The sequence below is a fragment of the Colossoma macropomum genome, unplaced genomic scaffold (genome assembly GCF_904425465.1).
Source record: "Colossoma macropomum unplaced genomic scaffold, Colossoma_macropomum, whole genome shotgun sequence".
In the NCBI taxonomy this organism is placed as follows: Eukaryota; Metazoa; Chordata; class Actinopteri; order Characiformes; family Serrasalmidae; genus Colossoma; species Colossoma macropomum.
The window spans coordinates 39,019,071-39,042,186 of NW_023494805.1; the positions used below are offsets into that span (position 1 = coordinate 39,019,071).

Here is a 23,116-nt window from a genome sequence, read left to right on the forward strand (position 1 = left end):
CCAAACCCAAACATCAACTCAAAACCTAAATCTAACCCAAAACCTGGTCCTAAGCCTAGTCCTGATCCTAATCTTAACCTTAACCTTAATCTCAACCCAAAACATAAACCTAAAATTAACCCTAGTCTTAGTCCTAACCCTAACCTTAACCTCAACTCAAAACACAAACCTAACACTAACCCTGGTCTTAATTCTAACCCTAACCTTAACCTCAACCCAAAACCTAAACCTAACCCTGGTTTCAATCCTAACCCTAACTTTAACCTTAACCCAAAGCCTTAAACCTATACCAAATGCTGGTCATAAACCTAGACTTGGTCTTAATCATAACCTTAACTTCAACTCCAAGTCTAAATTTAACACTAACTCTGGTCCAAATCTCAACATTATCCTCAACCCAAAACCTAAACCGAACCCTGGTCTTAATCCTAACCTTAACCTCAACCCAAAACCTATACCAAACCCTGGTCCTAAACCTAAACCTGGTCATAATACTAACATTAACTTCAACTTAAAACCTAAACTTAACACTAACCCTGGTCCAAACCCTAACCTTAACCTGAACACAAAACCTAAACCAAACCCTTGTTCTAATCCTAACCTTAACCTCAACCCAAAACCTATACCAAACCCTGGTCCTAGTCCTGAACTTACCTGTAACACTGCTGAGAATCTGCTGATTTTCTCCAGACAGTCTGTTAACAATTTAAACACTTGTAGATAATCTAATTTAATCTATTGGGCTAATCCCAATACTGTAGGACCAAAGTATCTTCAGAACCTGTATAATAATTTTAATAGTGTCTCAGTGAACATAACTGAAAAACCTGGTTCTTCCAATTTCCAGCAGGTTAAAATGTAATGAGATACCTGTGTTACCTGTAACTGATCCAGTCTAAAAAGATAACTCTGTATTTAAAGAACAGATCTGAGTCATTTCAGGCTTGGCTGGCTGCGGCTACAGGCTGAATCTCAGAGCCATAACTGAGATACACCGAGGATTCAGTTTGCTTTAGTGTTGTTAGAGACTTGTTTGTCTCAGTTGAGTATTTTTTTCTCTTTTCCCTTTTTTATTTGTTGCTCTTTATTTGAGTTTTTTATTTATAGCACTGTGCACTCATCACTGGACTTCGGAGAAAATAAACCACCACAGCTTCCTCCTTCTGATTAAGGCTTTTCAAGCACCTTTCAGAAATCCATCTGCACTGAGGGCCTTACAGCGGGCCCATCTACACTGAGGACCTTTCAGTGGTCCATCCACACTGAGCACCTTTCAGTGGTCCATCCACACTGAGCACCTTTCAGTGGTCCATCCGCACTGAGCACCTTTCAGTGGTCCATCTGCACCGAGCACCTTTCAGTGGTCCATCTGCGCTGAGGACCTTACAGCGGTCCATCTACACTGAGGACCCTACAGCAGTCCATCTACACTGAGCACCTTACATCGGTCCATCTACACTGAGGACCTTACAGCGGTCCATCTACACTGATCACCTTCCAGCAGTTCATCTACACTGAGGACCTTACAGCGGTCCATCTACACTGAGGACCCTACAGCGGTCCATCTACACCGAGCACCTTACAGCGGTCCATCTACACCGAGCACCTTCCAGCGGTCCATCTACACTGAGCACCTTACAGCGGTCCATCTACACTGAGGACCTTACAGCGGTCCATCTACACTGAGCACCTTACAGCGGTCCATCTACACTGAGGACCTTACAGCGGTCCATCTACACTGAGCACCTTCCAGCGGTCCGTCTACACTGATCACCTTCCAGCGGTCCGTCTACACTGATCACCTTCCAGCAGTTCATCTACACTGAGGACCTTACAGCGGTCCGTCTACACTGATCACCTTCCAGCAGTTCATCTACACTGAGCACCTTTCCGGGGTCCATCTACACTGAGCACCTTTCCAGGGTCCATCCACACTGAGCACCTTCCAGCGGTCCATCTACACTGAGCACCTTACAGTGGTCCATCTACACTGAACGTCTTTCAGTGGTCCATCTACACTGAGCACCTTCAGGAGGTCCATCTACACTGAGCACCTTACAGTGGTCCATCTACACTGAACGTCTTTCAGTGGTCCATCTACACTGAGCACCTTTAGGAGGTCCATCTACACTTGACTCTCAGACTCTCTTAACTGTACATTCCAAGTCTTCATTCCAGCCCCTTAAAAATAATCTCAAGCCATTCCCTGTTGTTCTTTTCCTCTTCACAACCCCTCCTGCATCCTACACTTTTACCTGCCACAACAGGTTCTCTGAGGTACTTCTGGTTTCCTAAAAACCAAGTTTGAAAAGAACCTTTTAAAGGTTAAAATGTTTTATATATATATTTTATATACATATATATATATATATATTTGTTAGTCAGGCCAGTTTAGCGTCATCCCACAACGGAGGACTGGTGTTTCTTGGCAAAGCTATGCGCCTGAAGGTACCCGGAAAAAACTGCTCTACGGAATTCTGTGATCCTTCTGCAGTGTTTCAAATAAAGCAAATGTAGCTTCTATAAAGAGTCACTAAAGAACACCAGTCCATCTCTGTGTCATGTTTTGAAAGGAGTGTGAATTTGAGATGAAGAACAGGTGGTTGTTTACCATCTGGAGGAGAATCTTTGCCTGGTTGAAATGGAAATGTTTCCTGAATGTCTTTATCAATTTAAAGGCTCTTCCTAGAATGTGGAGGTTCTTTAAATAAAAAAAGGTCCATCTTTACAAAAATACTTCTGAATTCATCTACTGAAAGTGTTTAGGGAAACAAACATTTTGTTCAAAAAAACCTTTTTAGCCATTCCATTTTTAGATGCGAAGCACCTCCTGAAAACACCTCACTCACTCAGGTTGTGCAGGCTAACAATTCTCCACAAGGGGGTGCTATCTCCCCAGTGGCTTTTGGTGCTTCATGAGTGTGGTGCTTCACATCAGTGACACTGTGCATCCTTGTTAAGAGTGCTGCAATTTTCTATAACTTCTACAACTTCCATTCCAATCCCAATTCCTTCATCCCACCCTCTTCCCTTATAATCCCATTCCCTTCCTGTGTACTTGATGATCAACTGACTGCATTTGTATCTTCCAAGCCTGCTGTATTCACCCTGGAACATCTAACCCTGACACATCCATTCTCAGGACACTCGTTAGGATTGTTGCAGCTCCTCTGAATCTTGTACCGATGGCTTATTTTGCATTCGAACAGCTGTGCTTCAGTTCACAATGTCAACATCAATTCATGTCAATATTTCAGTCAAATTAATTGCAATTCCAATTATTTTGTCCATTTGTCATATCAGTTTCATATCAAAAGTCAGTACTGATAGTGATGCATCAGTCGATAGATTACGTTGCCCTTAAAGTGGTCAATTAGAACTATTCCATCCAGTTAGTGGAGGCCTGTACTCTGGAATGAGTGCAGTCTCTGTTCAACACCAGGCCTAACTGTACGGACTTGGCTGCTTGCTATGAATAAAACATGAGGCCGAGGTTCCTGACCGACCTGTAAACAGTGCTTAAGAGCCGCATGAGCGCCCTGAAACAGCTCCTGACGGCTTCCACTGCGGCCCGTCACTCACAAGCGCAGCCTCTGCTGGGAGCTGACACAAGGCCAACGCCTCCACCCTCCTGACCAGCACTTAGGGACGGTGTGGATGATTCATAAAGCTTACTCCACTTACTAACTTCTTCAACAGCGTTCATACACTTTAACCATTTTTCAAATTCCAGGACTCTTCATGACTTACCTAGTACAAAAAAATTCAGGACCAAAGGTGAAGTACTGAATATCCACAAACAAAAAAACACGAACCTAATTAAAAGTGATTTTAAAATGATAACGGCTTACAAAGGCCGACAAAGTAGTATGTGCTATCAACGTAAGGCAAACAGGAGCTCTCACCACCCATAGCGCTACTGCTGGTGGCTAATCCACAGGTTCATGAAGTTGAACAGCATGCTGGTGTGGTCGTCAGCTGCAATGTTCTCACAAATGGTCAAACATAATTCCCAAAGTTCCAGGGAACGTTAACTGTAGGTATAACTCTGTATGATCCCAGTGCCTCTGTTAAACCATCCTTGTAAACTTGTTTTACTTGAACCCTAACCCTAACTGCGTCCAGCGCAAAGGAGGATGAGTTCCCCTTTTGAGTCTTGGTTCCTCTCAGAGGTTCTTCCTCATGCTCTTCAGAGTTTCTGCTTCTGAATCACGGCGCCTCTCAGTGGTTTTTCTCTGTTTCTACTTTTGGTCTTGGTTCTTCTTAGCGGTTCAAACTCTTTAAAGGTGCAATGTGTGAGGTTTAGTGTCATCTAGTGGTGAGGTTGCAGACTGCAACCAACTGAATCCCCCTCCCTCACCCTTCCACTTCCAAGCGTGTAGTAGACCCTACGGTGGCCATCAGCTTTCCCGATTTCACAGGGTCGCTGTGATAAACATTTACATGCGTCTCAGTTCCAAACCCATTAACAGTTTCAGAGAACATGCATTTAGAAATATAACATGTTACAGAACGACTTATATAAATATATACTAAACATTAAGATTAGCTAACTAGCTTGCTAGCATTGCTAACTTACAGAGATGAATCTTCATCGTCCAGTGAGCCGACGAGTTTCCTCTTCAGATACTCCAACATGGAGGATGTGCTCCCATAGCCAGCTGAGGTCGGCTTTAGTACAACTGACAACCTTTTTTTCGGACTTTAGCGTGAAATGCTCCCTCACTTTTTGCTCTTGAGGCTGCCATAATGCTTTGGTTAGCTCTCCAGTAAGCGGTAATGCCAAAACATTCCTAGTTAGCGCGAGAAACATGTGTGATGACATCACCAACTAATCGACTATACCAAGTCGAACAATAGTTGCACCCCTAATGTGAAAGCAAATACGATCCACTTTTATTTGATAGGGATTAGGCCTGGTTCTACACTAAAAATGATTCTACGAACAATTTCCACTGACGCCATAATGTAGCACCAGACTAAGCTTAACTCATGTCTTAGCAATTATACATAATCAGCTTTCTAGGTCTTATCTAGTACAGCCGTAGCCTAATCAGCACTTAATTCAGAAGCATATTTTCTTCTGTAAAATGGAAGAATTTTTTTGTATGGGGAGCACATCTGCACACCAGACACTAAATATTCAACACATACTCCCTGCGGCTTCATAAGGAGCTTAGTAAACCCTGATTTAAGAACAGCATTGTTTTTTGACCGGGGCAATCAGCCGGCATGCGAAAGATAACAGATTCAAGTCCTGCAAGCAAATTACATTCGATTCATGTGCCGTTCCGGACCAATGCGATTTGGAATGTAGACAGACGTGGCTGTGTTTGGGTAAGACTCAGAGGCTCAGGTGGTACTGAGATTGAACCCTGGAAAGACTGCACAGCAGTACTTCAACACACCAGGGGAAACAAGACAGCGCTCTTTTTCATCTGAGGTGAGAAGAGAGGGACTAAAGGTGGATTGGATGCGGAGTCTCCTGATGTGCCGTTTGAGACGATGCATACAAATCTAAATGAAAAAAACCTGGAAAAAGAACAAAACACAATCAAGACTTACGCTTCACTGTGCAGGTGCATCTTCCGGAGAAGGATGTTGATACTTGAGTCGAAATAATTCAATATTTCCAGAGATCTGATGGAAGATGCGTGCTCTTTAGTTGTTTTTCATTTTGATATTGATTGCGCTCTCCCTGCGGTTCCGCAGCTTTGATATCGCAATTTCCATAAATGCCGTTGGGAGTGTGGAAAGTTCAAAGCTGTTTGATGTCCAAAGCATAACACCACGGACACGGTGAAGTGGTGAGGTGCAAACAATCCAGAGACTCAACAAAGAACCCGAGAATATAGCATCTCGGATCCTTGTCAGGACACGCAACGAATGAGAAATTTGCTGTGCCAAGTGTGCTCCCATTAAAATTTGATGAAATGCTTGGAAAGACTTGCAGCAGTGTGTCTGTACAGGCTGATGAGAAGTGAAAGCTCACAGTGGCCTATTACCTGGGAAAACATCGTTCCTTTCCTCCAGATCGAACCTGCAGGCAGTCCTGTTTAGTCATACAGCCGGAGACTAACTGCAAACCAGTGATATGAAACGTATAAGCAAAATATGACAATGTTGCTCAGTGTATCATTAACGTGCACCTGCACAGCTAAAGCATTTAGACCAGGTACTTTTTTTATCAGACACATGAACTCATTAACACTGAAACAGGGGAAGAAACCAGCCCTGTGTAGCCGAGTCCGTCGACATCACTCCTGGGAGAACATTTCAGTGATTTTAACACAAAATTCTGGAGCACTCAAAGAATAAAATACAGGGGTAATTGCTGGGGGAATATTTCATTGAGTTCAACTATGCAAATGCAAGTCATGCCCAAATACTGTACTATTTTATAGGTATTTTGACTTTTTATTGTTCAGTTGCTTACCATTCCAAGGACAAATAAGTGTATGTAAATCAGTGTGTTTTTGCAGATATCTTCATTTGAGATCCCTTATTTATTTTAAAGGCCATTCTAAAAACTTTGCCCTCCATTCTGTGTCCTACTGGCTCCATAAGGGCCCCAATGATTGCCACCTGCAAAGTAATATACAGTCACTAAGCTCTCATAGCAGCTATGACAGTCCACAGAAATAAACACGCTCTACAACCATAGCAAAGTAGGTGAAAACTGATCGTCATGGTTTCCAGCAATGATAATTTACATAATTCAACGTTTTTTTTTAAGCTGCTGATAAAAAAAGCTTAATATGTGAAAGGTAAATCCTCTCTCATTTCTCTGGTGGAAATAAACCACTCCCCGCTTTCCAAAATGAAAAACTCATCATATCTACATTATTTATGTGAATGGCATATTCAGCATTCGAAATGGCAAATTTTACCAAAACATAACAAATTTGCAGGTATGTTAATGGGAATTATGCTGAAAAGAATATTTTAACTAGGTTAATGTATTACCAGAATAAATTAACACCACTGTTGTTATTAATGCCACTATTGTTTTAACATTGTTCACACGCTGATTATTGTTACTGCTTATTATTATTATTATTATTATTACTACTACTACTACTATTATTATTATTGTTATTATTATTATTATTATTATTAAAGTTAAATTTTGCTTTTAAAATTGACTCCCCATCTACAACCCCATTTCCAAAAAAGTCAGGATGCTGCATAAAATGTAAATAATAATAGAATGCAATGATGTGCAGATCATTTAAACTCTATATTTAATTGGAAAAAGTACAAAGACAACATATCAAATGTTGAAACTGAGAAATTGTATTGTTTTTTGAAAAATATATACCCATTTTGAATTTGATGCCAACAACACGTTCCAAATGTTCCGTTGGGACGGGGGCATGTTTACCACTGTGTTTCATCACCTCTTCTTTTAACAACACTCCGTGAGTGTTTGGGAACTGAGGAGACACTTCTGTAGTTTTGAAAATGAAATGTTTTCCCGTTCTTGTTTGATATAGGATTTCAGCTGCTCAACAGTTCGGGGTCTCCTTTGTCATATTTTTCATGTCATAATTCATCATTTGTTTACAATGGGTGACAGGTCTGGACTGCAGGCAGGCTAGTTCAGCACCCTGACTCTTTTTCTATAGAGCCATGCTGCTATAACATGTGCAGAATGTGGTTTGTCATTGTTCTGCTGAAATAATTAAGGCCTTCCCTGAAAAAGACGTTGTCTAGATGGCAGCAAATGTTGCCAAAACCTATATATCATCCAGCATTAATGGTGCCTTCACAGACGTGCAGGTCACCCATACCATGTGTACTAATGCACCCCGTACCATCATGGATGCTGGCATTTGAACTGTGCGCTGATAACAAGCCTGATGGTCTTTAACACGGAGGACGCAGTGTCCATGATTTCCAAAAAGAATTTCAAATTTTGATTTGTTGGACCACACGACACTTTTCCACTTTGCCTCAGTCCATCTTGAATGAGCCTGGGCCCAGAGAAGGCGGCGGTGTTTCTAGATTCTGTTTGTATACGGTCTCTTCTTTGCATGGTAGAGTTTTAACTTTAAACGTTTGTGGATGCAGTGATGAACTGTGTTCACAGACAATGGTTTTCAAAAGTGTTCCTGAGCTCATGCAGTGATTCCCACTCCAGAACTCTCTGTTTTTAATGCAGTGCCGCCTGAGGGCCCAAAGATCACGGCCATCCAATGCTTGTTTTCAGTTTTGTCTCTTGCATACAGATATTTCTCTGAATTCTCTGAATCTTTTAATGATATTATGTATCATAAATGATGAAATGTTCTTTGCAATTTTACATTAAAAAATGTTATTCTTGAACTATTTGCCCACACAGTCTTTCAGAGTGGTGAACCCCTCCTCATCTTTACTTCTGAAAGATTCAGCCTCTCTGGGATGCTTTATTTGTACCCAGTCATGTTACTCACCTATTGCCAATTAACCACTAGGGTTTTTTTTGAGCATTGCACAACTTTTTATTTTTCATTGCATTGCATTCTTCTTTTATTTACATTTAGCACAGCCTCCCAACTTTTCTGGAAACGGGGTTGCGTGTTATTTTGTCCAGCAGTCTGACGTGGAAATGTAACTCAGTCCAAGAACCCATCAGCAGAAGGAGGAGAAACATTCATCTCACAATGGCCTGTCAAACACGTTCTCCTGACAGCTGACCTTGCTGAACTGGGTGCCTGAGCTGAAAGCTAGAGGACGACGGCCTTACTGCATTCGACATGAGTCTGACCTGGTTTATTGGGAATCGAGGTTTGAGCCAAAAAGGCCAAATGTCGTATGATGGGTGTTATTGATGTTGGCTGTTCTACAAAAACACTTTCAGAAGCATGGCAGTCTTACAGCAAGAGAAGCTTCCTGGCATGCAGCTCGGTCACGGTGACTGTGACCACTGTAGCATTGAAACTCCAGAGACAATCTCTCTATCTGTCTATGGGGCTTCAGTCTACCAGGCTTCATTACTTCAGACAGGTACATTCTCTGAATGAACCAAGTAAGATCATGTTTTATTGTTACAAAACGAAGAGCAATCTTGAATAAGCTCTTTGGTCTAATTCATCTTCATCACCATTATACCATCATCACTACCATCACCACTATCATCATCATCATCATCATCATCATCACCACATTCATTAGCCGGAAAATCTGTCCTGTAATAAACCACTCAATCAGCGTGTCACTGGACAAGGCTGCTTGTACTGGTTATTTCCACATATGTAGCAGAAAATATGACTTATTTGTGTCTCAGATGGCTTGGAATAAACTATATTTCTAATAAACTACATTATTTAGTCAAATTAGCTATACATTCGCTGACTAAGGCAACTTGTTTAATCAAATAACTAATGTTCTCTGCCATGGGCTACTGACACTGCATTTCAATTGTATTTATTATAAAGATTTATTTTATATTTACATATATTATATCTACAGTACCAGTCAAAAGTTTGAACACACCTTCTCATTCAATGTTTTTCTTTATTTGTATTATTTTTCTAATATTTTATGTAGTGAACTATTATTTAGAATTATGTAGTAAACAAAAAGTGTTAAACAAACCAGAATAAGTTTAATACTTTAGATTCTGGACTGTCATTTCTCTTTACTTAGCTGAGTGGTTCTTGCCATAATATGGATGACAAAAGTAGTCAAATAAGGCTATTCACTGTATAGAACTGTATACCAACCCACCCTCCGCACAACACAACTGATGGTCTCAAACACATAAAGAAGGCAAGCAATTCCACAAATGAACTCTTGACAAGGCACACCTGTCTGTTAAATGAAAACCATTCCAGGTGACTGCCTCATGAAGCTGAGCAGAAGGTGACTACTTTGAGGAATAGACTTAAATAGTCTTGAATAGCCCTATTTAGCTACTTTTCTAGAACAGACAAACCAAACACTGCTCTAGAGACGTCTTTCACGTTTTTACATTGAAGCAGCAGCACTAGTTGGAAGACAAAGGAAGAAAAAGAATCAGTGGTTGCTGCTGGTGTTGGCTAAAAATTTTGTGTTGTGAGAAGTTTGAGAACCCAAATTTTGTAGGATCAGACATATTATTTAGCACTAGACAAAGTGAGGGAGGGTGAATCCTCGTCGTCAAAAAAGCAAAAACACGGAGAAGCAAAACGAAATCGAAACAGGCGACAGCAGAAAACCTGACAGCCATCGGAGGTTCTAATATACGCTTGGAAAGGGAGGGGTGAGGGAGGTCCATTCAGTAGGTTGCAATTTGCAACCTCACCACTAGATGCCATTAAATCTTACACACCACAACTTTAACAGGTAAGAACGTTTTTGCCTTCTCCTGTAAAGTTACTACTTTGGAGCTCATTTTTTCTTTTTTGACAGTGACGATAAACTGAAAGGTGTGTTACAACAGCAAAATGAAGCCATATAACTCTATCCCTGTCGCGCAGCCTCAGAAAGTGCTGCACTAATTCCAGCCGTAAGTCGTGGAGCTCTGTTAGAGGACATTTACATTATTCCCTGCTGCTGCTGTGAATCAAAATTCTGCCTCACGCAGCCTCCCCGTTAACCTTGGTCATGTGAGAGCGCTTGCCTTGGCAGCCCTCCATGCGGAGATGTTTTCACCTGTAACTTAGCGCTGGCGCTCTCTTGTGAATGATGCGGGAGATATGAGGTCAGACCATAAAAATGATGGGCAGGCTATTATTAACGTGAGCAGCAGACTTCCAAGCAAAAGGTCTGGCTATACAGATTAGCCAAACAGCACTTCACCTACTGGAGGGCTTTACAGCTGGACGCACCTTGATAACAGGATGATTTCTGGAGTTCACTCGAAAGTAGAGCATCTGAAAGTTGCAGTAATGAGTTCAGAAGGGAAAACCACCAGATTGCAAAGAGACAGCAGGAGTGCTGGTGTCAAGCAACATAAGCACCAAGATAATGTAAACAGTCTATAAGCCAAAGCATACAGCATTAAATCTAGAAGAAAAACAGTCAATAAGGCCCAGCATACAGCACTGAAATCTAGAAGTAAAACAGTCAATAAGGCAGAGCATACAGCACTGAAATCTAGAAGTAAAGCAGTCTATAGGCCAGAGCATACAGCCTTAAATCTAGACGAAAAACAGTCTATAAGCCAGAGCACACAGCATTAAAACCTAGAAGTAAAACAGTCTATAACCAAAAAGGTGGAATAGTTTCTTGCAAAATGTCTCTCAACGTTTGATTTTCACGAGGCTGATGCCAGCTCGTCATTCGCCAGCTTCTTGTTCGATTTTTTCTGTTCCACCTTAAATGGTGCCTGCTTCACTTTTTAGTGTCTGACAGTTTCTCATTGCAGATTAAACGTATCAGGAAACCAGCTGGAGTGATTATAAATGCAAGTAAGTCCATTAGTCTCCAAAATATCAATGTTTGTCCTAAATCTTTCTCTTTGCCTTGTCGTTAGCTGTTAGCTAGATGAGACTGTTGCCTGCGTTGCTATGGTGCAATACAGACAACGCAGATCAGCAGTCTGTGCGCCAACCTTCAGGGTCAAAGGGTGAATTAGCAGTTCTACATTAACTCCAGCGTTTAAGACCATTTATTGTTAAAACAGTGTTAGAATGATCAGCAGAGCCTAAAAGTCTTGTTATGCTGTCGAGCCGCAACAGGGCCCTAAAAGAGCTGCATGTTGCCGAAACCAGTGCTAAGAGAAAGTACTACACCATTAGGCCAGCCACAGTTTTGCACCCTAACATCATTAATAATGTACTCCTAAAAATATTAGCAACGTGGGTATATAAAAACGCTAAATTCAAAGACTGCATATGAAAACTCCTGGCTAGTACCCTTAGAAAACCAGTACAAACACTCAAAATGTGATGTCAAATAAAACAAACAGATTACAGGCTAATAAAGAGAAAACAGATCAACAGGGCTGGGCAATATAACAATATTCATCATTAATATTGATCATTCGAATTATGTATGAGAGCAGGTAGTGGCAAAGTGGTGTGAGTGTAACGCTGCACTCACCTCCTGTTTGGGGACGCTCACATAGCCAGGGTGGGGTCGGAAGGCCTTGTGCGGCTGCCGGGAGAACATCCAGTGGCTGCTGAAGCTCTGGCCCAGCACAGGCTGCAGCAGGAAGTAGGGCTTCTCTGAGTAGTTGACCACCACCACGAAGAGGGACACGGCCACGATCAGGCCAGTCGCTATCACCGACTTCTTCTGTGGAAGGAAAGGAAAAAGAGAGGTCATCTCACCTGATCAACTCATAACTCACTGCTGTGGTAATCAGGATGGGAGAAGTGCTGGAAAATGTCATCACCCAAACATTTGCAACCCAAAGTTTGGCTAATAAAAAATGACAGAACGTTAAGGACAGAACATTAATATACTGCATGTAAATACCACCGAGAAGGACATGAAAACAAGGAAATACCAAAGTAAATGCCAACGCTGATCTCAGTAATTATTCTCTGAAGAGCTTACATTCGGCTTTCAGTGGCCACTTTATGAGCTCCACTTACCTTAAAAGTCTACGATACAGGTGTACAATTCCAGACTGTAGCCCATCTGTTGCTGCAGAGTTTATGAGCTCCCCTCTAACACATTCATTAATTGTCAGTTTCTGGCTACAGAGGCAAGGCGGTGGACTCAGACATGTTCACAAGTCACTTTAAGTTTACAAGTCCCAGTGGAGTTGGGAGTCAATCAAAGGCTAGTCTGAGTCGAGTTAGGAGTCAGTCAAAGGCTTGTCCAAGTTGAGCTGGGAGTCAGTCAAAGCCTAGTCTAAGTCAAGTTGGGAGTCAGTCAAAGGCTAGTTTGATTCGTGTTGGGAGTCAGTCAAAGGCTAGTCCGAGTTGAGTTGGGAGTCAGTCAAAGGCTAGTCCGAGTCGAGTTGGGAGCCAATCAGAGGCTAGTCTGAGTCAAGTTGACAGTGAGTCAAGGGCTAGTACGGGTTGAGTTGGGAACCAGTCAAAGGCCAGTCCAAGTCGAGTTGGGAGCCAAACAAAGGCTAGTCCCAGTCAAGTTGGGAGTCAAAGGCTGGTCCAAGTTGAGTTGGGAGTCAGTCAAAGGCCAGTTAGTATTGAATTGTGAGTCAATCAAAGGCTAGTTTAAGTCATACTGCAAGTCAAGCAAAAGCTAGTCTGAATCAATTTATGAGCCAATTAGGTGTCGAGTCAAGTCAAGCTGCAAGGCCAGTCTGAAGTTAGTCTGAGTTAATTTGGCAGGCAAGTCCAAGTCGAGTTGGCAGTCAGTCAAAGGCTAATCCGGCCTGAGGTGTCAGCCAGTCTACAGCTAGTCCAAGTTAAATTAGGAGTCGAAGGCTTGTCCGAGTCGATTTAGGAGTCAAAAGCTGGCCCAAGTCAAGCTATGAGCCAGCCAAAAGCTAGTTCGAGTTGAGGTGGGAGTCAGGCAAAGAGTATTTTGAGTTAAGCTGAGAGTCAATCAAAGGCCAGTTTGAGTCATAATGCAAGTTAGTCAAAGGCTAGTCAGAGTCGAGTTGGGAGTCAGTGAAAGGCTAGTCCAGACAGAGTTGTCAGCCAGTCTAAAGCTAGTCCAAGTTGAGTTGAGAGTCAGCTGAAGGCTAGTCCGAATCAGTTTGGGAGTCAGTCAAAGGCTGGTCTGAGCGGAGTTGCAACCAAGTCTAAAGCTAGCCCGAGTCAAGTTTAATCACAGTATCTGAGGTACAGCGGTGTCGCTGGGGTTTCTACACACATCAGTAGCACTGCTAGGTTAAGAGTGGTCCACCACCCAAAAATATCCAGCCAAGAGCTGGCTCCACGAGAAACTGATGAAGAGCTTGGGGTCAAAACAACTCAACTGTGGTCAATACAAACAGTGCATCAACATACGAGCCACAAACGGCCTCCAAGGCTCCACCTTGCTTGTGTACAGTTAGAGGCCATTTGTGGCCCATACGTTGACGCCCTGTTTGCGGGCTGGAGGTTAGGGAACCAGCCTTGCGACCGGAAGGTCGCCGGTTTGATCTTCACTAGAGTGTATGTGGTGTTTCACTGCACGAATGGGTTCGATTGCGGAGGTGAAATTTCCCCATTGTGGGACTAATAAGGGTCACTTAATCTTACTCTTAATCAAGCAGCTAATGAAGAAAATATAATTGCAATATCTATATATGTCAAGCTGAACTGGCCGGTGAGTGTATTTTTTCTCCAGTAACTCTGGATGCAGCGCATGATGCCTTTCATCCGTTGAGAATAGACTAAAATGTGTACCAGGTGCTGAAGTCAATTTGCTCGGCGAGTTATTGCCTTGGTGTAGCACCTGCCAAGTGGGAAGTGTGTATGATTACATTCGGAAGCCAAATTACACACCAGCATCTCTAGTGTAGCATTCCTGCTCTCGTTCAGGCTGTGAGGAGCGAGACATTAAATAAGAATAAGGCAGCTTTCCGGTCCGCCTCCCGCACAGCTCCACGCTGGAGCGAAACCACAGGCAGCGAGGTGGAAAAGCACTTGGCCCAATGAATACTTCATCTCCTTCTCTCAAGGCTCAGCCTTCTACTCCTTCAGCTTCATCTGATTTGACACATACTGTGCCCATCCAGTAGTCCATTCCAAAAAGCGTTAAAGCAGTACACGTCTAAAAAAAGATCTCTTTATATACTCGTGTTTAGACGCTAGGAGGAGAGATGTGTTATTTATGTCTAGATAATGAGCTGTCCTGGGAATTGAGGCCTAATAACTACCCACGGCAGAGCGGACTAACTCAGAGCACAATGAATATACATGTGACGGCACTCAGTCAGGTGTTGTCCCAGATGTTGCAGTCTCAAAAACTCATTATTAGTTGAGATGAACAATATACCTATATTAATGTGCTGTAGTTTTATCGGCATCAATCAGCGACTATCCTCATCGGAAACAGAACTCGCAACCTCCCGAGAATAGGGAAATTTAGATGGTTGTGCTACTGGGTAACCCAATAAAAGTGATTCTCCAATTAAGTATATGACAGTAATACAGGCTGAACTGCTCGATCCAAACACCACTGTGGTTATTACAACACAAATATATGAAGATAGCTAATATAAATAAGAAATATAAGTGGTAACAGAAAACAAAACTGCTATGAATTCAGAACAGCTCCACTCCCAGGGCTACAGCATTTATTGATATAGATATATTTTAGACTAACAATGTACTAAACCATATGGAAAAAAAAAACATATGGGCATGTATTTTTATATATTTGAAATACATTTAAAATACATTGCAATCCATGCCGAAATACATCCCAAACACTAAAATGTATTTCAGAATATTTTGCCACATTACCCAAATATATTTTAAAATACATTTATTTTATGACGTATGGGGAAATATTACACATAGAAAAGTATCATCACTGTTGTCAGAACAAAACCTCATATCTCCAAAATAATAACTTTACAGGAGAAGAAAAAAACCTACTTTACTTTTAATGTAAGTCAATGGAACCAGACTTTTTCCAGACTCAATTTCTTTTAGTCCATTCATCATGAAATTCACATACAATGTAAAGGGTAACAGGCATTTTCAAATTATGTCAAAAACTGAAAAACGTCAAAAAATGGAGATACAAGGTTTTCTTCAGACAGCAGCGATATACAAATATGTATGTAAATGTATTTATCAAATACATTTGAAAATGTATGAAAATAGCCAAAATACAATTTACTGTTTGGATCAACTAAAAACTAAAAAATCCAGAGCGCGAAAGCTACCACCGGCACAGCCAGCGCCTCCAGCAGTGTTCAGTGCCAAACTCTCCCTGACCTGACAGTGCTCAACCAAAAACAAGGATAGCAACAGATCGATTCGTTGCGTTAGATATACAGCCATTTTAAATTGTAGAGAATGAAGGACTCTGATTGCTGTAAATAAGCTTAAGCTGCAGTAAGAAACTCAAAGCACATTCCATTTCAGTGCACAAGCAGAGCCAAAGACGTGGAAAGCAAGACAGGCCAAACTTTGTGAAAAGCTGGGTGAGCACAATTCACTGCAATTACGGTGGACAGCTGGACATTTTAAGATCTTCTACCAGCTACTTTCCTGATAAAAAGAAAATCGAAAACTGAATGCTGGTTAGATTTATTTCACTTGCTCACAGTCGCTTTACCTCTCGATGTTTATATGTATTATTCCAGCTGTTTGTTTCACCTGCTGATGTTAATATTGAGTGTGTTTATTCAAATGGTCACGTAAACACCACACTCCGATATAGAAATCCGATTCACAAATCTGTTAAAGAGGGCTGGATTTTAGCTCAGTAATCAGATTTCTCAGTGCGTGTGAACTCTTACTCTGATTTCTTTCGGATTTCTAAGTCTGGGCAGGTGTGAAAACAGACGGACGTACCAGCAGTGCTGCCGCGAGATGGCAACAAAAGACTTTTGGAGAAGCACTGAAATCAAACATGAAATGAAAGATTTAAATATCTTTCATCTTCTAGATCATGTATATGTTTAAAAATGCCGAGTCATGAAGTTTGAGTTTTACGCTACGTCACGTCTTCTTCTGTGAGTTTATTGGCTGGTTGTAAAGCAGAAATCTGATTACTGTCTGACTCATGTAGACCTGAAATTTCCCCATTATCTGATACCTCAAGTGCATGTAAACATGTTGATCGTATTACTGACAAAATCTGATTTTCTGCAGTTATCAGATTATTATGTGCATGCAAACACACTCACTGATGGGTCCATCTCTAGTATCAGCCACACAACTATCATATCGGTCGAGCCAAACATATTGAGGAATGATTCCTTCTTTTCCCAGACAAGAAAATATAGATGTCTAAGCTGCAAAACACCATTAACACTAAGTCCTTCTGCGTCTGCATCTGCACAAAACTGCTTAAATGTAACGAGTGAGAAAATAATACTGCAAGACAAGATCCAATTCAAGGCTTTCGGAGATGACAGACATTTTCAATTACTGATAACGAGAGTCGGGGCTTAGAAACATCACACTGAGGGATCGCTGTCAGCTGAGCTTCAGCTCCTCGTTGGGCAATAAACCCGAAGATTTCATGCTGAGGCTGAGCCTCGAAGCACTTGACTTGTTTAAATATTTTAAATATCTTGAAGAAAATGAAAGGACTTTATGTTCCGGATTTCACAGGCTCAAAATATAAGTGAGATGACCTTCTCAGAAGACGAGAGCTGACGCCAAACAACGTATAATAGAGATTACTTAACTCCACACAAGTGTGAGATGATTTAGGCATGCAGTTAGCACATACCGGCACATAAGCTTCCATTACCAGGGTAAAGCCACAGAAGCAATCTTCAGATGTCCAATATCTCTTGGCGGATTGACTCTGGAGTCAGAGGAACATGGGCTTTTTCATGGACTGTTACTTTAAGATAATTAGAATCATACTAGACAGCACAGAAAGAAAAGCCTGATAACAGACGCCCTGCATACCCTGCACGTCTAGCCTTCATCTGCAGGCAAAAGGACTGGCTGGACATTGAGTAAGGGAAGTGTTTGGCCCAAAAGTGGGGCTAACAGCTGTGAGTACAGCCTTCTTTGTTCATCTCATCAGTTAGATGCCAAACACTTTACACCAGTGGTTCCCAGTCATGGTCCTAGAGTCCTAGAGTTCCCCTGTCCTACACAATTTACTGTTTTCCTGCTCTCAGATTTCCACGTCAGCTCAGGAAGGACTTGCTAACTGGCTGATGAGTTGAATAGTGTGTTAGAGTTGGGAAAATACCAAATACCAGGATTGAGAACTTTAGTCGAGTGAAACCTACAAGAAACAAAACAGCTCTCAAGTAGCACAATGTAAAGCGTCCTGCAACTTATTTGAAACTCAGTTGCGAGCAGAACTGCGACAAAATCAGCCCATTAATGGTTCATTTTAAACATCTATAAGATCAGACCTCGGAAAATCCTGAAGGCTGAATCTCAAATGGCTCACTGCTCCCTATTTAGCGCACTATGTGAGTGTGCCCTGCGCCCGTACCCCAGGCCCCGATGACAGCCGTGAGAGCCGGCAGGAAGGCAGGACCCAAATCCCGAACACCGCCGAGGGACGTAAGTGATGGCGGGAGGAGAAGGTCAGCTGTCAGAGAGGGGACGACAGCGATAACGGCCATGAGAGGCACGAAAGCGGGAAGCAAGCCCTGAACTCTGCCGCCCAGGCCCCACGTCCTATTCCTCAGCGAGGCTGCCAGACTACACCTTACACTTGGCCCAGCCGGCCGAGCTGCGGGGCAGGGGCAGTGACGGGGAGGCGGAGCAACGAACTCTCCTACTTCCAGCCAGATCAGCACCTGAGCCGAGAGGGAAAGAGAACTTGGGACTGAACCCCAGTCTACAGCATAGATAGCAGAGGTGCTACACGCTACCTTATACCGACCATACTGGTTTGTATAGTGTTATATACCAACCAATATGGGTGGTATAACACTATTCATATTACCCCCCCACCCCCCACCCTCCCACATCTAAAGCTAATCACGCCTGAACAGAACTTCAGGCCAACTCACTGCAAATGCTACTTTTGAAACAATGAAACAAAAGCCGTGAGCCTGAAGCCCGTCCCTCAGCGCGGCGGCCGAAGGTGTGGACAGGGAAGGAGTCTTTGAACTCGTTTGATGGCTCGAGTGATACTCGGCTCATGTGTGCAATAATGGGAGGGTGGCTGTCAGTGCAGCCGGCGGGCTCAGATCTCTCACTTCAAACGTCTCGGCGCGGTTCGGAGGCTGCGCTTCTCAGGAGCACATCAAACGCGCCGCGATGGCACAAAAAAACGGCCATTTAGAGTTCACGCTCAAATATTTTGCAGCACGTTACATCACTATCTCGTTCCTCGACTAAAAGAAACTTCTGACGCAAAGAGAGCGGCTGCTCAGGGAAGACGAGGGAGATCGTTATCTCAGCGTAAAAGGGTCTCACGCATACAGGCCGACGTGATTTTTGGAGAAATCTCACACTTTATACACGCCGTGATGGCGCTGTAAATAACGGCCGCTTTAATGATGCAACGATCCACACTTCAGCCGGACTGTGAGCAACTCACAGGGGATGCTGTTAGGGCTGTCAGGGTAGTTACTGTAAGATAGCAGAGAGAAAGAAAGAGGGGGGAGGGAGGGAGGGAGAGAGGGAGGGAGAGAGAGCATCCATCTGGCCCACACTTGTCACTCTCATCTGTTCTCATGGCACGAAGGAGGAAAAAAAAAAAAACAGAAAAAATCCTTCACCTTCGATTTCAATCTGAAACCACAAATCACAGCAAAATGATGTGTCAAATCTGGGGGCATTGCGAGGGCTCGGGGGGGCCGAGGGGGGAGCGGAAAGTCGATGAACTTCCACGGACGGCCGACATATGACTCGCCTCATCATCCTACTATCCATCAGGATAATCATCGCCCAGGCTCTACGTTCTGCACAATTTCACCCATTTACCGCCCTTTCAGAGAGAGAGCGAGAGAGAGAGAGAGAGAGAGAGAGAGAGGGGGAGAGAGAGAGAGAGAGAGAGAGAGGGAGAGAGAGAGAGAGAGAGAGAGGAGCGAGACAGAGAGTGAGAAAAAGAGCGAGAGACAGAGAGAGAGAGAGATGCAGAGAGAGACAGAAAAGAGAGAACAAGAGAGGAAAGAAAGAAGAGAGATGAGAGAGGGAGAGAGAAAGGGAGAAGAAGGAAGAGAGAGACAAAGAGAGCAAAGGAAGAGAGAGAAAAAAGACAGAGAAAAGAGAAAGAAGGGATAGAGGAGAGACGAAGAGAGTGAAGAAAGAAAGAGAATGAGAGAAAGACAGAGAAAAGAGAGACAGAAGAGATGAGAGAGAATGAGAGAAAGAGAGTGAAGGAGGAGAGAGGGAAGAGAAAGGAAAGGAAAAAAGAAGAAAGAGTGAGAGACAAAAGAAAAAGAAGGGAGAGAGGAGGGAGGGACAGAAAAGGAGAGAGAGAGGGAGACAGAGACAGAGAAAAGAGAAAGAGAACAGAGAGGAAAGAGAGAGAAGAGAATGAGCGAAAGTCAGAGAAAGAGAAAGAGGGAAGGAGTGAGAGACAGAGAAAAGAGAGAGAACGGAGAGGGAAGACAGACAAAAGCGGGAAAAGAGAGAGAGTTAAGAGAGGTGAGAGAAGAGAGGAGAGAGACAAAGAGAGAAAGAAACGGAGAAAGACCAGCGAGAGAAACAAGAGAGAGAAAAGGGAGAAAGAGAAAGAGAGAGAGAGGAGAATGAGAGAAACAGAAGGGAGAGAGGAGAGAGGAGAGAAAAGAAAGACAAAAGAGAGAGAGAGGAGAGAGGACAAGAGCTCATAGAGAGAAAAATGAGAGAAAAGGGGGAGAGGGAAAAGAGAAAAAGGGAGGAGAGAGAGAGGGAGAAGGAAAGAGAGAGAGAGAGGAGAGTGAGAGAGAGAGAAAGGACAGAGAAGAAAAAGAATAAAAGAGAGAAGAGAGAAAGAAAGAGGAGGACAACAGCGCCACCACTGGTCTTTACTATGATATTAACTATTTCAGGCTCCGGTTGTCGGCTGTACTGAGAAAACCCTGCAGTAACTGTATCTGAGTAATTTCTCACTCTCAGGTCTTTAAAACGAGTAAATGAATCCTACTGAAAGTGCAGATTTAACCTTCCAGCCTGAGCACATCTGTGTTCGTAACAGACGAGGAGACGTTTCATGATGATAGCAGACGTCTTATTTTAGAGAGGGTGAAAACATCAACCTTTGCAAAGTTTCTGTCAAGTTTTGACAGCAAAACGAATGGAAAAAGTCAGAAATGCGGTCTCGAGTGACGTCCTGATCCCTGCGCTGTCAGAGATGGTGACATAAACAGACATTATCCACAAACTGTGTCAAAGAGCTGCATTTTCGGAAGATAACAATGCTGACTAATGTCTCACTATTTTACAGTGGAATATAAATAATATCGGTATTCTTACCATTTCATCTGTGCTGGAACTGACCATTTTAATGTAAACACAGGCATGTAAAACATGAGCACAACTACATATATACACCAATCAGGCATAACATTATGACCACCTCCTTGTTTCTACTCTCATTGTCCATTTTATCAGCTTCACTTACTATATAGGTGCACTTTGTAGTTCTACAGTTACAGACTGTAGTCCATCTGTTTCTCTGATACTTTGTTAGCCCCCTTTTACCCTGTTCTTCAGTGGTCAGGACCCCCATGGACCCTCACAGAGCAGGTACTATTTAGGTGGTGGATCATTCTCAGCACTGCAGTGACACTGACGTGGTGGTGGTGTGTTAGTGTGTGTTGCGCTGGTCTGAGTGGATCAGAGAGCAGTGCTGCTGGAGATTTTAAACACACGTTTACATGCAGCCTGATAATCTATTAATAATCTGAATAATAGCTCAATCAGAATAGAACACGTCCATGTAAACACCTCAATCTGAATGGTCCAGTTTGATTGAGACCATTCAGAATACAGTGTCTATCCGATTGATCGAGGTGGGTAATCCTGTAAATAATCCGTTAAATAGAAGAATAATATCCGTGTAAACGCCTGTATCTGATTACTTTCCCTATCGGAAAGTTTAAGTACGTTCTGATCATGTTCGTCGCGTCATAGTGAAAATTTATACCGTTCAACATGGCGGAGCAGAAACTGGTCTGCAGAGGAGACGAAGTTTATGCTCTGATCTTTAAAAGACGGCGGTGGGACGGACGTCCAGCTTGTGTGTCTCAGAACACGACGTCTTCCTCTCGGCCTCCTTTAATAAGGACATGTGAAGGACGTTTTCCTGAGTCTGACATCATTTTAAAGCAATTAAAAACACAAGCGCTGCTCACTGCTGCTCATCTCACTCTGACTGGGCTCACGTGATGCTCGTTGTCATGGTAACTGCTACTCTAAGTGGTTCTCTACACGTGTAATTTTGGATCTGACTACTTGTAGTGAGCATGTAAACGGAGATTTTCATCAGATTGTTGAGTAGATTGAGAATAAACACCTCAGTCTTAATCTATAATCGGAATGTACTCAATCAGATTGGAGAACATTTTTGCATGTAAACACAGTCATCATTACTTTTAAACAGCATAGCAAAGGGACAGTAATAACCGCAGACTTGTAAGGGTTAAGACTATAACAAGGCGGGTGCAGGAGTAATGCTGCTGCTGAGGTCTTGGCAGACGCTGCTATTTAGAGACACCAATTTCAGCAGGAGGTGAGGGAAGGAGCTGTGATTGTGTGGAGCTACTGTTGAGCGTCACGCTGCCCTTTCAATAATTCACGCTTTGACACTTTTTAGAGCGGAGATTACATTCGTGGTGAATCTCTCGTACTCAAAAAAGGGTTTTTGTACGGACCTTCATGGGTATAACGCACATTCTGAGAGAGACTCAATCGCTCTTTCACGGCTTTACAGGCCTCTTAAACCCTCAGGGTTTCTTTCCAAGGCTACGGGCAACTCAATCGGACGAGTCCGGCTGCTTTTTATGAAGCTTTTCTTTTTAACGACCGAGCCTGACAGAGAGTTTTACTGTAGCGGAGAGCAGCGGCAGCACCGTAATGGCTTACAGAGCCTATTTCTGGACCTTCTTGCAACCTCATTTGAGCAGCTATCGATCCCTGCTCACAGCCTGAGATCCTACACAGCCGCCCGCCAGCCTGTTCGGGGTGTGTACGTGTGTGTGTGACTCGTAGAGTCGAGTCAAATCAGAAATATTTTCAGGCTGTGGCTGTGAATGTATGAAATAATGGGAAATCTGTTTGAGTCAATTACTACAGCAGATTTGCAATTAACTGCTTCTTTATTTTGTACCTGTATAGTTTCCTTCATTAATACCTTAAGGCTACGTTCACATTACCAGGTTGAAGTGGCTCAAATCCAATTTTCTGCCCTAATGTGACTCAGATCTGATGTTTTCAGAGCTGCATGGACACGAAAATCTGATCTTTTCAAATCTGAGTCGCTTTCATATGTGGTCCTAGATCGGATACGTATCCGATTCGTGGCCATGCAACCTTAATGTGACGCTCAGATCGGAATTCATGTACTTTTTTCCACTGCGCGTGCGCCTTCATTCAGCGTTACCATGGCAGCAGCGCAAAATCCAAAGTTAAAGCCTGTAAACGGTGGAAAAGCAGCTCATCTCATCTTTTTCTCCTTCGTCTCGCTCTAATAATGAAGCTGAGAGCTGATCAGA

General features: G+C 42.8%; 1 protein-coding gene across 1 annotated transcript in view; it reads right to left on the reverse strand.

Moving 5' to 3' along the window:
- Positions 1 to 23,116, reverse strand: part of st6galnac3 (ST6 (alpha-N-acetyl-neuraminyl-2,3-beta-galactosyl-1,3)-N-acetylgalactosaminide alpha-2,6-sialyltransferase 3) — a 117,250-nt gene that overhangs the window by 59,506 nt on the left and 34,628 nt on the right. Inside the window, exon 2 of the mRNA XM_036597481.1 lies at positions 12,010 to 12,204. Within this exon, the coding sequence (XP_036453374.1) occupies positions 12,010 to 12,204 (195 nt within the window). The remainder of the gene's footprint in view (positions 1 to 12,009; positions 12,205 to 23,116) is intronic.